We start from the raw sequence: 14,557 nt of genomic DNA on the forward strand, positions 1-14,557 counted from the left end.
CACAATCCTTCAGGCTGTTGAGGGGCCGAATTATCATTTGGGGAAAAAAACCGAACCAATTCCTATGCACCTTCCATGCCACGAAGAAAACCCCACTAAGGACTACGCCACAGCAACGCGTGGCCGGGTACAGCTAGTAATAATAATAATAATGAAATGGCTTTATTTTCCCACTAGCTAAGAGAAAAAGCAGCAGGCAAACTACAACAACAATAATAAAATGTATAATATCCTACTAATAGCAGTAACATCATGGTAACGTATTTTTGTTCCTGGGTTATAAATGACATAACCCAGGAACAAAAATACATTACATAGTGTTATTCCAGTATTTTTTGTTGGTCATGGGGGTTGTGTGTGCCAAGTTAGTTCCAGGCCCATTATTGGTGGGGTTCAGAGTACTCTTAGACTGAAGGTGAACTACGCATCCCAGTGCCTACAACTCCTGTAAATCATGGTGAATTCTCCCCTAACCTCTCTCTCCTGTATGTTCAAGTTGCTGATCAATTCCTCTGTTTGCTGTCTGACACAGAAAAGAATAGGAAAGGGTTAAGGGAGGGGCAGTGGGTGTGGTTATGCAAATTCCACACAATTGAGAGAAAAGCTTAAAATTATACTACAAAGGCAGGAAAGGGTTATTCCATGTCAGGTTTTAATTCAATACTGTCGGTCAAGGTGGTTGTATGCTCATCTTCTCAGAGGTGCAAGTAGGGTTTAGACCAGGCATGGTCAAACTTTGGCCCTCCTTCCAGGTATTTAGGACTCCAACTCCCACCATTCCTAACAGCCTCAGGCCCCTTCCGTTAATTATATTAATTTAAGCTAAGGCCCTACCAAGAACCCATAAAGTCATTCCTTTGGCACCTGGCTTAAGGGCTGAGTGGGGAAAGGAAAGAGCCTGAGACTGTGAGGAATGGTGGGAGTTGGAGTCCAAAGTGGGCCCATGCCTGGTTTAGATCCCAAATGATGCGTCCATTCCTTGGGTGTCCAAAGGCTCCTAATTCTGTGTATACAGAGCCGGGAAAGGCAACTCGGGAGTCGGTTGAAGCCTGGAAAATAAAAGAGATCTGTGATAGATTCGCTTGGCTGCAACCAGAAGACAAACAAAACAGAAACAATAGAAACATTATATTAAATCTGACGTCCGAGAACCCGTTGCTGAGCATGGAAACAAAACAGAGGAGTCCTTTTCTTGATTGGTTCCTACCTTCTTACCACTGGCTTTTATACGGGACCTCTCGCATCGGAAGGAAATCAGCATGTCTACAGCCAAACCCCACCCTCTGTCATTTTTGCATGATTGTATTAATATACTAGCTTGGGGGCCCGACAGTGCCTGGGTTATTTGAGAAAGGCTTTATTTGCCTGTGTTCCAAGTGTTGTCTAGATCCAATGTCAGCTGGGTTCAGTGGGTGCAGGTGAATTACAATTCCTATATGCAAGTCCCATCGTCCATGGTCCACCCCCCTCCAAACAGCGACAGGATGTCGAGTGGGTCATGGGAGCTCTGTGTGTCAAGTTTCATTTTGTTCAGTCATTGGTGCGGGTCACAGTGGTCTCGGGAAGTGAGTGAAGATACTGCAAGTCCCATCATCCATGGTGCAAACTCTTCCAAATCGGTCCAGGATGTAAAGTGGGTCATGGGGGCTTTGTGTGTCAAGTTTCATTTTGTTCAGTCATTGGTGTGGGTCACATTGGTCTTGGGAAGTGAGTGAAGATACTGCAAGTCCCATCATCCATGGTCCAAACTCTTCCAAATCGGACCAAGATGTAAAGTGGGTCATGGGGGCTCTGTGTGTCAAGTTTCATTTTGTTCAGTCATTAGTGTGGGTCACACTGGTCTTGGGAAGTGAGTGAAGATACTGCAAGTCCCATCATCCATGGTCCAAACTCTTCCAAATCGGACCAGGATGTACAGTGGGTCATGGGGGCTCTGTGTGTCAAGTTTCATTGTAAATCATGGTGAATTCTTCCTAAACCTCTTGTTCAGTTGCTGATCAATTCCTCTGTTAACTGTGTGCCGTAGGAAAGAGTAGGAAAGGGTTAAGGGAGAGGCAGTGGGCGGGGTCATGCAAATTAAGGAACCCTGGGATGTCCATTCTGGAGGAAAAACAACATCTAGGATGGAATTGTCTCATTCACTTGAGTGGAGGGCAGGATGGTGTTTGTGGAGGACACCATGTGGCTCCATAGGTGTGGGTTAACTCTAATTCCCATCATCCTGGGTGAACCATCCTCCAAACACCTCATGTTTTGTTTGCGTGCCAAAGTTTGGTGGGAGTTGTGGAACTCTCTGGATCTGAGTGTACTACAACTCCCATCATCCTGGGTCCATTCCGCCCAAACCCCTCCAGTGTGTCCTGTGGGTGGGTTTGTGGACCACGTTTGGTCCAGAGTCATCGCTGGTGGGAGTCACAGAGCCCTCTGGACGCAGGGTGGACTACAACACCCATCATCCAGGGTGACAACCACTCCCAAAGCCCTCCAGGGCTGGCCAGTCCCGTTCCCGTTCTCCGTTACCAGTTCTCCGGGCTCCAGGTGGTCCCCTCGGCCTCCATCAAGTGGAACGTGTAGACGTGGCGGGATCGGTGGGAGAGGTTGGCTTCGCTTTTGTGGACCACCTCCCCCTGGATCAGGACCAGGCCGCCTGCCCAGAAGGAAAGCAGGATCCTACGACTACTAATAATAAGGATACTAATAATAATACGAATAATGGTCCTACTACTACTACTAATAATAATCCGAATAATGATCCTACTACTAATAATAATGATACTAATAATAATCCTAATAATGATCCTACTACTACTAATAATTATACTAATAATGATCTACTACTACTACTAATAATAATAATCCTGATACTAATAATAATACTAATAATGATCCTACTACTAATAATAACAATACTAATAATACTAATAATGGTGCTACTCCTAATAATAATCCTACTACTACTAATAATACTAATAACAATGCTACTAGTAATAATGATCCTACTAATAACAATGCTACTAGTAATAATGATCCTACTCCTAATAATAATCCTACTACTAAAAATAATGATAATATTGATAATTCTACTAGTAATAATGATCCTACTACTAATAATAATGATACTAATAATAATACTAATAATGATCCTACTACTAATAACAATACTAATAATACTAATAATGGTGCTACTCCTAATAATAATCCTACTACTAATAATAATACTAATAACAATGCTACTAGTAATAATGATCCTACTAATAACAATGCTACTAGTAATAATGACCCTACTCCTAATAATAATCCTACTACTAAAAATAATGATAATATTAATAATTCTACTAGTAATAATGATCCTACTACTAATAATAATGATACTAATAATAATACTAATAATGATGCTACTACTAATCATGATCCTACTACTACTAATGATACTATAATAATAATATCCCTGTATCCGTCCAGACACTTGGACCTAATCTGCTTGTGTGCTGTGTTGTTATGTACACATAATAATATATTATTATTATTAATTTATTATAATAATTATTATTAATATATTATTAATATATTATTCTTATCCTAGGCCCTTGGGAGTCCCCGGTGGCGCAGTGGGTTAAACTGCTAAGCTGCTGAACTTGCTGACCGAAAGGTCGGCAGTTCAAATCTGGGGAGTGGGGTGAGCTCCTGCTGTTAGCCCCAGCTCCTGCCAAGCTAGCAGTTCGAAAACATGCAAATGTGAGTAGATCAATAGGTACCGCTCCGGCAGGGCATAACTTTACCTTTCTGGACGGATACAGGGACGAATTGGGAAGGGTCGTACGTGGGCTCCGTCCCGACAAACGTGGTGCAGGGTATCGTCCCCGGCGCGGTCCGGACCATTCGCCGCGGGATGCCGCTCGGAAACCCTGCACCGAGGAGAGGAAACGAGGGGTCAATAGAAGCAGCAGCAGCAGCAACAACAACATGGCATCGTAAGGGGGGATTGGGTCTCCCGACGTGGTCCGTACTTGTGTGCGACCCAGGGAGGAACCAGAGGCAGCCGTTCTCCGGGGTGGCCTCTTCCAAAGCCACCCAAAATCCCAGGATGCGCCCCAAGGGCTCCGTGAAGAGGAACGTGGCATCCTGGTGCGGCGTCACTGGAAGACACAACCACAATTTTGCAACACAACGGTCATTCCTGGGTTATCAACGCCATTCCGAGGATGTTTCATGGTCCCCGATCTTTGACATCTCCGGACACAGAGCAAGCACTGACAAAGAACAGAGGCCAGCCATAAAACCTCAATTACCCTCTGGTATGTGAGAGCCCCTATATAAATGGGCCAAAGAGAAGGTTCTGGTATTCTGTATAATAAAACCTGTTGGAATCTACCCAGTGTGTGTCTTGGTGTTTTCTGACAAAGAACAGATGCCAGCCATAAAACAGGCCAGCCATAAAACCTCAGTTACCCTCTGCTATGTGAGAGCCCCTATATAAATGAGCCCAAGAGAAGATTCTGGTATTCTGTATAATAAAACCTGTTGGAATCTACCCAGTGTGTGTCTTGGTGTTTTCTGACAAAGAACAGATGCCAGCCATAAAACAGGCCAGCCATAAAACCTCAATTACCCTCTGGTATGTGAGAGCCCCTATATAAATGGGCTACAGAGAAGATTCTGGTATTCTGTATAATAAAACCTGTTGGAATCTACCCAGTGTGTGTCTTGGTGCTTTCTGACAAAGAACAGATGCCAGCCATAAAACAGGCCAGCCATAAAACCTCAATGACCCTCTGGTATGTGAGAGCCCCTATATAAATGGGCCAAAGAGAAGATTCTGGTTTTCTGCACAATAAAACCTGTTGGAATCTACCAGCGTGTGTCTCGGTGCTTTCTTCTGTGGAAGACTTACCCACAGCACAACTGGAAGAAGAGAACCTTACACAATGCCTTTCCCAAGTTGGTTGTATCATCAAAACATAGGAGAAAGTTTACTACACCCCCCCCAAAAAAAACCCTTTTGTCATCGTCCTGCGCCACATTTTGCGATAGTTTTGGTCCGGAAAGGTGTATTTTTAGGATTATTTTCTTTTTGCAATTTATTGAAAAATACAACAAACTCGCCCCTATGTTTTCCTTATATGATCCCAATAAGATGCGCCTCACCTTCACCACCGATGCCGGGTTGCTGCCAAAAGAAAAAAGAAGAAAGCAGTATTTAAATGCGAGATATATCTATCTATCTATCTATACATCTATCTATATATATAAAAGAGGGATGGCATCACAGCGACCCACAAAACAACAAAACTACAGGCCCCCCAACCTCGAAATTTGACAACACAACCCATCATCCACAACCCTCTAGGTTGATACAACAAAAAGAAAAGAAAAATAAAGTCCTAATTAGAGGGAGAGGAATAATTGCTTTTATCCAATTGCTGCCAGTTAGAAGGCTAAGCTCCTCCAACTTTGTCTCCTAGCAACCCAATAAAAAATAATAAAAAACACTAAAAATTAATACAATAAAATACTATAATAACAGAAAATAACTAAAAATAATACAAGAAAATAATACAATATAATAAATAAAATAATAACTTACAATAAAATTAATAAAAAAATGCAAATAACGTCAAATAAAAATTACACAACAATTTTTAACCAATACCACCACCACTTTGCCACAGCAACGCATGGCCGGGCACAGCTAGTCTATATATATAAAAGAGTGATGGCATCACGGCAATTCACAAAACAACAAAAGTACAGGCCCCCCAACCTCAAAATTTGACAACACAACCCATCATCCACGCCTCTAGGTTGATACAACAAAAAGAAAAGAAAAATAAAGTCCTAATTAGAGGGAGAGCAATAATTGTTTTTATCCAAATGCTGCCAGTTTAGAGGGCTAATCTCTGCCCACTTGGTTGCCTAGCAACCAAGGGACAGCCAGGTTTCAGTTCGGGGACAGGCAGATTTAGGCCTCAGACTTCTTCCACAGATTATCTAATTTGCACTGGATTATATGGCAGTGTAGACTCAAGGCCCTTCCACACAGCTATATAACCCATTTATAATCTTATATTATCTGCTTTGCACTGGATTATCTTGAGTCCACACTACCATATAATCCACTTCAGTGTGCATTTTATACAGCTGTGAAGAAGGGGCCTCAGATAATCCAGTTCTGAGCAGATAATATAAGATTAGAAATATACAGTAGAGTCTCACTTATCCAACGTAAACAGGCTGGCAGGATAAGTGAATATGTTGGATAATAAGAAGGGATTCAGGAAAAGCCTATTAAACATCAAATTAGGTAATCGTTATACAAATTAAGCACCAAAACATCATATTATACAACAAATTTGACAGAAAAAGTAGTTCAGTACACAGTAATGCTATATAGTAATTACTGTATTTATGAATTTCCCAAGCTAGGATAGATATATATATATATCCCGAAATAAATCACGTATAAGAAGGGATATAGTTGCCGTACCTTGAAAATGTACATGCTTTGCACCACCACGGGGTTTTCCAGGCCTATTTGCCTCGCTAGGTTCTGAAAGGAGTAAAGGCAAAGAATCTTAGGGTTGGAAGGAACCCCAAGAGCCATATAATAATAACAATAATTTATAATTATGCTAATAATAGCCAATAATATTAGTGCTGAAGAACCATCGCTTCCGGTGGAAGGCCAACCTAGTCAACTTTCAATCATGAGTTTTGATTTGCATTCTTATCACCACTATTCTGGAGCTGTGTTTGGTACAAATTTTCATTTTTTTATGTATATACAGCGACTGAAGATTCCTTTCTTCCTAATTTTAAGAGATCTATGAAGGAGGAATTTACCTTCTCTTTAGATTACAAGCTCTATTTATACTGTTTTAGCTGAATAATGTCTTTCGGCCCTTTTTCCTCACCTGGACTTGTTCAGAGTGCGTGATTTCCTTGAAGACGGGATCGTGGGCATGCAAAGCTGCAAAAAATAAAATACAATATTATTATTATTTGTTTGCCACTTTTTCTCTGTCCTCCCCGAAACAACATCAGGACATAAAGGGGGTCACGCGGGTTCCGTGTGCCAAGTTTGGTCCAGTTTTTTTAATTATTATTATTATTATTATTATTATTATTATTATTATTATTATCATTTTATTGCAGGGGAGAAATTATTATTACTACTACTATTATTTATGGTGCTGGAAATGATCCTTGTGGTCGATGGGTACCTACCATGGCCAATTTTGTTGATCGACCTTTCTTTTGGGACGAGGAAATCCCCTAAAACACAACGAAAATATTCATATTAATCAAACAGAAAAGATACCTTGAAGGATGGAGATCTGGAAGCCCTGCTGGACCTCTCAATCCTTTCTTCCTTTCCTTCCTTCTTTGTCTCTCATTTTATTCCTTTCATTTCTCTCCCTTCCTTCCTTCCTTCCCTTTCCTTTCCTTCTCTCATCTCCTCTTCGGTCTCCCTCTTTCTTTCATTCCTCATCTCTAGACTTTCGTCCCTAGACCTTTGTCCTTAGACCTTCATCTCCAGATCTTCATCTCTACATCTTCATCTCTAGACCTTCATCTCCAGAACTTCATCCTTAGACCTTCATCTCCACTTTCATTCCTAGACTTTTGTCCCTAGACCTTCATTTCCAGACCTTCATCTTCAGACCTTCTTCTCTACATCGTCATCTCCAGACCTTCATCTCCAGACCTTGATCTTCAGACCATCTCCAGACCGTCATCTTCAGACTTTCATCCCTAGACCTTCATCCCTAGACCTTCATCTCTACACTTTCATCTCTAGACTTTCAACTCCAGACCATTTCCAGACTTTCATCTTCAGAACTTCATCCTTAGACCTTCATCTCCACTTTCATTCCTAGACCTTTGTCCCTAGACCTTCATTTCCAGATCTTCATCTTCAGACCTTCATCTCTACATCTTCATCTCCAGACCTTCATCTCCAGACCTTGATCTTCAGACCATCTCCAGACCTACAATCTCCAGACCGTCATCTTCAGACTTTCATCCCTAGACCTTCATCTCTACACTTTCATCTCTAGACTTTCAACTCCAGACCTTCATCTCTAAACCTTCATCTTCAGACCTTCATCTCTATACCTTCATTCCTAGACCTTCATCCCTAGACCTTCATCTCCAGACCTTCATTTTTAGACTTTCCTTCCTAGACCTTCATCCCTAGACCTTCATTTTTAGACTTTCATTCCTAGACCTTCATCTCCACACCTTCATCCCTAGACCTTCTTCCCTAGACCTTCATCCTTAGACCTTCATCCCCAGACCTACATCTCCAGACCTTCATTCCTAGACCTTCATCTCTACACCATCTTCAGACCTTCATCCCTAGACCTTCTTCCTTAGACCTTCATCCCTAGACCTACATCTACAGACCTTCATCCTTAGACCTTCATCCCCAGATCTTTGTCCCTAGACCATCATCCCTAGACTTTGCCTCTCCTGCCTTCCTTCCTTCCTCGCATCCTTCCTCCTCTCCTCTCCCAACCCAACGTGTCTCATTTCTAAGTACAAATGTGAAAAATAATATTACCATTCCCGTCGAAAACGCCTTTTTCAAAAAAGAACCGGATTTGGTCTCCGCTGGTGAGGAAATATTCGGCACTGCCCTGTTGGGGAAGGGAAATTAAAATTAAAGTCGGCAAGTTTTATACAATGAAGTTAAACTACATTTCTAGGACCATGGAAAGTCTTACTGCACCAGAAGTATTTTGGAATTTAAGTCCAGATCTGTCGTTAGCTGGGCTCAGGGCTCTCTGGATAAGGGTGAACTACAACTCCCAGTTTGATGTCAATCATGCCCAGACCAGGTCCGTATGCACAGTTGGCCATGTTGGATCTGTGTGCCAATTATGGTCTGGATCTGATGTCATTTGGGTTCAGTGCTTTCTGGATGTAGGTGAACTACAACTCCCAAAATCAAGGTCCATTCCTACTAACCCCTGCAGTATGTCCAACTTGGAATGCCAGTTAAATGATCACGGGGCACATACACATCTTTCACCTTTATTATGTGTATAGATATAAATAATGATAAATAATAATAACATTGAGGATGATGATGATAATAATAATAATAATAATAACAACAACAACAACAACAGCTAACCCTAACAGCTTTCACTGCTTGTTGGAAATGAAAGCTATGGACTTGTCAACATCAGAAGAGGAATTTTCCAGGGAGATTCATTGTCCCCTCTGCTTTTCATTATCACCATGATCCCTCTGTCAACAATCTTACAAAAAACAAATCTCGGCTATCAAACATCTAAGAAATCTCACAAAATTTCACATCTGATGTACATGGATGACCTAAAGCTGTATGAGAAAACGGAAACAGAAATCCAGTCTCTGACCAACACTGTCTGAATCTTTAGCACTGATATAAACATGGAGTTTGGTTTGGACAAATGTTCGACAGTGGCATTGAAGAAGGGAAAAATCATGGAAAGTGAGGGCATAAATATGCCTAATGGCCAAACAATAAAGTGTCACCAGCCAGAGGCCTATAAATATCTGGGCATATTACAGCTGGACAACATCAAGCTTGAACATGTGAAGACTGTGGTCAGTAAAGAATACACACAAAGGGTCAGAAAAATTCTCAAAAGCAAGCTCAATGGAGGCAACACCATCAAGGCCATAAACACCTGGGCCATACCTGTCATAAGAGATACTGCTGGCATCATAAACTGGACACAGGTGGAACTGGACAATTTGGACAGAAAAACAAGAAAACTCATGACCATTCATCATTCCCTGCACCCTCGCAGCGATGTTGACTGGCTATATCTGCCTAGAAGATCAGGGGGCAGAGGACTCTTACAAGTCAAACAAGCAGTCAAAGAAGAAGAACATGCCCTGGCAGAATATGGAAAGCAAAGTGAAGAACCTGCTTTGATTGAAGTCAAAAATCAGAAACTACAAACTAGCGCTGACAGCGGGCACAACAAAACACTGCATGGAAAGTTCCTTGACAAAATTGGAAGGAAAAGCTGAGAAGGAGAAGACCTGGCTCTTGCTCACGAATGGGACCCTGAAGAAGGAGACAGAAGGCCTGATCCTTGCAGCCCAGGAGCAAGACATCAGGACAAAGGCAATTAATAATAATAATAATAATAATAATAATAATAATAATAATAGAAGACCTGGCTCTGGCTCACGAATGGGACCCTGAAGAAGGAGACAGAAGGCCTGATCCTTGCAGCCCAGGAGCAAGACATCAGGACAAAGGCAATTAATAATAATAATAATAATAATAATAATAATAATAATAATAATAATAATAGAAGACCTGGCTCTGGCTCACGAATGGGACCCTGAAGAAGGAGACAGAAGGCCTGATCCTTGCAGCCCAGGAGCAAGACATCAGGACAAAGGCAATTAATAATAATAATAATAATAATAATAATAATAATAGAAGACCTGTCTCTGGCTCACGAATGGGACCCTGAAGAAGGAGACAGAAGGCCTGATCCTTGCAGCCCAGGAGCAAGACATCAGGACAAAGGCAATTTATAATAATAATAATAATAATAATAATAATAATAATAATAATAATAATAGAAGACCTGGCTCTGGCTCACGAATGGGACCCTGAAGAAGGAGACAGAAGGCCTGATCCTTGCAGCCCAGGAGCAAGACATAAGGACAAAGGCCATTCAGGCCAAGATCGAAAAATCAGCTGAGGACCCAAAATGCAGACTGTGCAAGGAAACCGACGAAACCATGGATCATCTCCTCAGCTGCTGTAAGAAAATCGCACAGACAGACTACAAACAGAGGCACAACTCTGTGGCCCAAATGATCCATTGGAACGTATGCCTCAAGTCCCACCTCCCAGCAGCAAAGAACTCCTCTACCTGGGCTTGCAGTTGCTCCTCTTCCTGGGTGGAGAACTCGGTGCGGCAATGTGGCGGCACATCCATCCCGGAAATGATCTTCTGGATCTGGGCGCGCATGGCATCGCAGGCTTCGGGGCTGAAGAACCCTTCCAGGACCAGGAAGCCATCCCGTCGGAACTGCAAAAGGGTCGGGAAACAGGCATGTTGAGGAGCTGGATGTAGGTGAAGTATAAATCCCAGCAACTACAACTCCCACATGTCAAGGTCTATTTTCCCCAAACTCCACCAGTGTTTACAGTTGGGCATATTGAGTATTGGTGCCAAGTTTGGTCCAGATCTATCATTGTTTGGAATCCACAGTGCTCTCTGGATGTAGGTGAACTATAAATCCCAGCAACTACATTTCCCAAATGCCAAGGTCACAACATGTATGAAGCAGTCGCGGCTTTAGGAAGGTCGAGACCCACTGCAACCATTTATCCTTCGAAGATAAGACTCTTCCGGATGTTGTGACTTGGAAACGAGGTTGCTGTGAGTGTTCTGTTGTCAAATTTTGAAGTTGGGGGGCCTTTAGTTTTGTTGTTTTGCCCGGTGGAGCGATGCCACTCTCCTTTTATATATATAGATAGATATGTATATATGTAGAATAATGTCCAGGGCGGGATAAAGAACTCTTGTCTTTTGAAAACAGAGGATTATCGGCCAGGCTTTGATGCTGCAAGGCTATTCAGTGCTATTCATGCTGGCCAACAAAAAATTCCCCGAGGTAGGAAGCAGCCAGGCACGTGGGGTTGATATATATTTAATTCTGTGGAATGATGTCCAGGGTGGGGGAAAGAAAGAAAGAACACTCCTGTGTCGGAGGCAAGTGTGGATGTTGCCATTGGCCACCTTTGATTAGCACTGAATGGCCTTGCAGCTTCAAGGCCTGGCTGCTTCCTGCCTGGGGGAATCCTTGGTTGGGAGGTGTTAGCTGGCCCTGATTGTTTCCCGTCTGGATTTCCCCTGTTTTCTAAGTGTTGTTCTTTATTTTGTTGCTAATTTTTAATTCTGTGGTTCGTTTCGAATTATATGTTTTGTGTATTTATGTTCATTATTCGCATTATGTTTAAGTTGTTGTATGGTTTCCTTTGTGATGTTGGAAACCGCCCTGAGTCCCCTGAGATAGAGCGTTATATAAATAAAGTAGTAGTAGTAGTAGTAGTAGTATATATTATTTGGTCCAAAACTATTTAGTTGCTTGTGATTTCCTCCCCCCCCCCATCATTTTGAAATGTATTTGTCGTGCAATGCTTTTGACACGAAATAAATAAAGTTATTATTATTATTATTATTATTATTATTATTATTATACAACAATGCCAGACGACACAGAGAAGCCATTGAAATAAACAAGAAGCACGTGGACAATTTCAATAAAAAGGAGGAAAACACGAAAATGAACACAATCTGGCTCCTATTATTTTTTAAAAAAAACTCTAAAATTAGGACAATAAATAAAGAGCAACACTCAGAAAACAGAGGAATTCCAGACATGAAACAATCAGGGCCTGTTAGCACCTCCCAACAAAGGATTCCCCTAGGTAGGAAGCAGCCAGGCTTTGAAGCTTGAAAGGCTATTCGATGCTAATCACGGTGATAAATTGCAACATTATAAATAATAATAAAACAAAACTTTGTTGATATCCCGCCACCATCTCCCAGAGGAACTCGAGCCGACTCACAAAACTCTCAAGGAGTAAAATAAAAATAAAATAAAATAAAATAAAAATAAAATGCGTCACGTGCGAAACAAAATAATCGACAATATAAAAAAATAAAATGAAATAAAATAAAAATAAATGAAATAAAATAAAATGTAACACGTGCAAAACAAAATAATCGACAATATAAAAATAAAATAAAATGAAATGAAATAAAATGCAACACGTGTGAAACAAAATAATCGACAATATAAAAATAAAATAAAATAAATAAAAATAAAACAAAACAAAATGCAACATGTGCAAAACAAAATAATCAACAATATAAAAATAAAATAAAATGAAATAAATAAATAAAAATAAAATAAAATAAAACGCAACACGTGCGAAACAAAATAATCGACAATATAAAAATAAAATAAAATGAAATAAATAAAAATAAAACAAAACAAAATGCAACATGTGTGAAACAAAATAATCGACAATAGAAAAATAAAATAAAATGAAATAAATAAAAATAAAAGAAAACAAAATGCAACATGTGCGAAACAAAATAATCGACAATAGAAAAATAAAATAAAATAAAATGAAATATAAAAATAAATAAAAATGAAATAAAATAAAATAAAACGCAACACGTGCGAAACAAAATAATTGACAATATAAAAATAAAATAAAATGAAATAAATAAATAAAAATAAAATAAAATGCAACACGTGCAAAACAAAATAATCGACAATATAAAAATAAAATAAAATTAACTAAATAAAAATAAAACAAAACAAAATGCAACATGTGCGAAACAAAATAATCGACAATATAAAAATAAAATAAAATGAAATAAAATAAAAATAAATAAATAAATATGAAATAAAATAAAACAAAACGCAACACGTGCGAAACAAAATAATCGACAATATAAAAATAAAATAAAATGAAATAAATAAAAATAAAACAAAACAAAATGCAACATGTGCGAAACAAAATAATCGACAATATAAAAATAAAATAAAATGAAATTAAAAAAAATGAAATAAAATAAAACAAAACGCAACACGTGCGAAACAAAATAATCGACAATATAAAAAGCCAAACGTAACATCATGAATCAACCCTGGACGTTATTCCACAGATATATCAACCTCACTTGCTTAAGTTTCCCAACAGACCTCACAACCTCTGAGGATGCCTGCCATAAAGGTGGGCAAAAGGTCAGGAGAGAATGCTTCCGGAACATGGCCAGACAGCCCGGAAAACACCCAACAACCCAGTGATTCCACTCAACTTGGATTTGAGTTTGACTTTGAAATGTTTTTCAATCTCTTTTTTTTGTTTTGTTTTGTTTATTTCCTTACCTGCTGAATCTGTTCTTGGCTGACAGTTGTCATTTCTCTTTCTTTCTTTCTTTCTTTCTTTCTTTCTTTGCCGTGGACAACGATCATGTGATCCTCCTCCTCCTCCTCTTCCTCTGTTAATCTGTGTTTCTCTCTCGGCCGGACTTTGAGATCTTCCCTTTCTGGAGCCCGTCCAGCTTCCCGTCCGTTCTTTCATTCCTTCTTCCCAAAAGCCTGGAAAAAGAAAAGACTTCTCTTATGTAAGAGGAAAGGCATTTTATTACAACAACAACAACAACCCCAAGAACCAACTCCAAGCCAAAAGCAACAACAACATAATAATAACAACAACAACAACAACATAATAACAACAACAACAACCTCAAGGAGCTATAAGAATAATAATAAAAAACAACAATAACCTCAAGGAGCTATAAGAATAATAACAACAACAACAACAACCTCATGGAGCTATAATAATAATAATAATAAAAACAACAACCTCATGGAGCTATAATAAATAATAATAATAATAATAATAATAATAATAATAATAATAATAATAATAACCTCATGGAGGAATAATAATAATAACAACAATAATAATAATAATAATAATAATAATAACAACAACAACCTCATGGAG

The 14,557-nt window shown here is 39.6% G+C and overlaps 2 protein-coding genes across 3 annotated transcripts in view; one reads left to right on the forward strand and one right to left on the reverse strand.

Moving 5' to 3' along the window:
- Positions 1-14,557, forward strand: part of zer1 (zyg-11 related cell cycle regulator) — a 244,875-nt gene that overhangs the window by 102,313 nt on the left and 128,005 nt on the right. The gene's annotated exons all lie outside the window — the stretch shown is intronic.
- Positions 634-14,058, reverse strand: phyhd1 (phytanoyl-CoA dioxygenase domain containing 1). Its single transcript, XM_062959960.1, has 11 exons — positions 13,933-14,058; positions 10,893-11,051; positions 8,564-8,639; positions 7,225-7,272; positions 6,912-6,967; positions 6,485-6,547; positions 5,146-5,167; positions 4,008-4,136; positions 3,780-3,905; positions 2,521-2,647; positions 634-1,049 (listed from the first exon to the last, which is right to left on the reverse strand). Exons 1-11 carry the CDS (start codon positions 14,017-14,019, stop codon positions 998-1,000), a joined length of 945 nt encoding a protein of 314 aa, XP_062816030.1. The 5' UTR covers positions 14,020-14,058; the 3' UTR covers positions 634-997.

This window comes from Anolis carolinensis, unplaced genomic scaffold, assembly GCF_035594765.1.
Source record: "Anolis carolinensis isolate JA03-04 unplaced genomic scaffold, rAnoCar3.1.pri scaffold_7, whole genome shotgun sequence".
Lineage (NCBI taxonomy): Eukaryota > Metazoa > Chordata > Lepidosauria > Squamata > Dactyloidae > Anolis > Anolis carolinensis.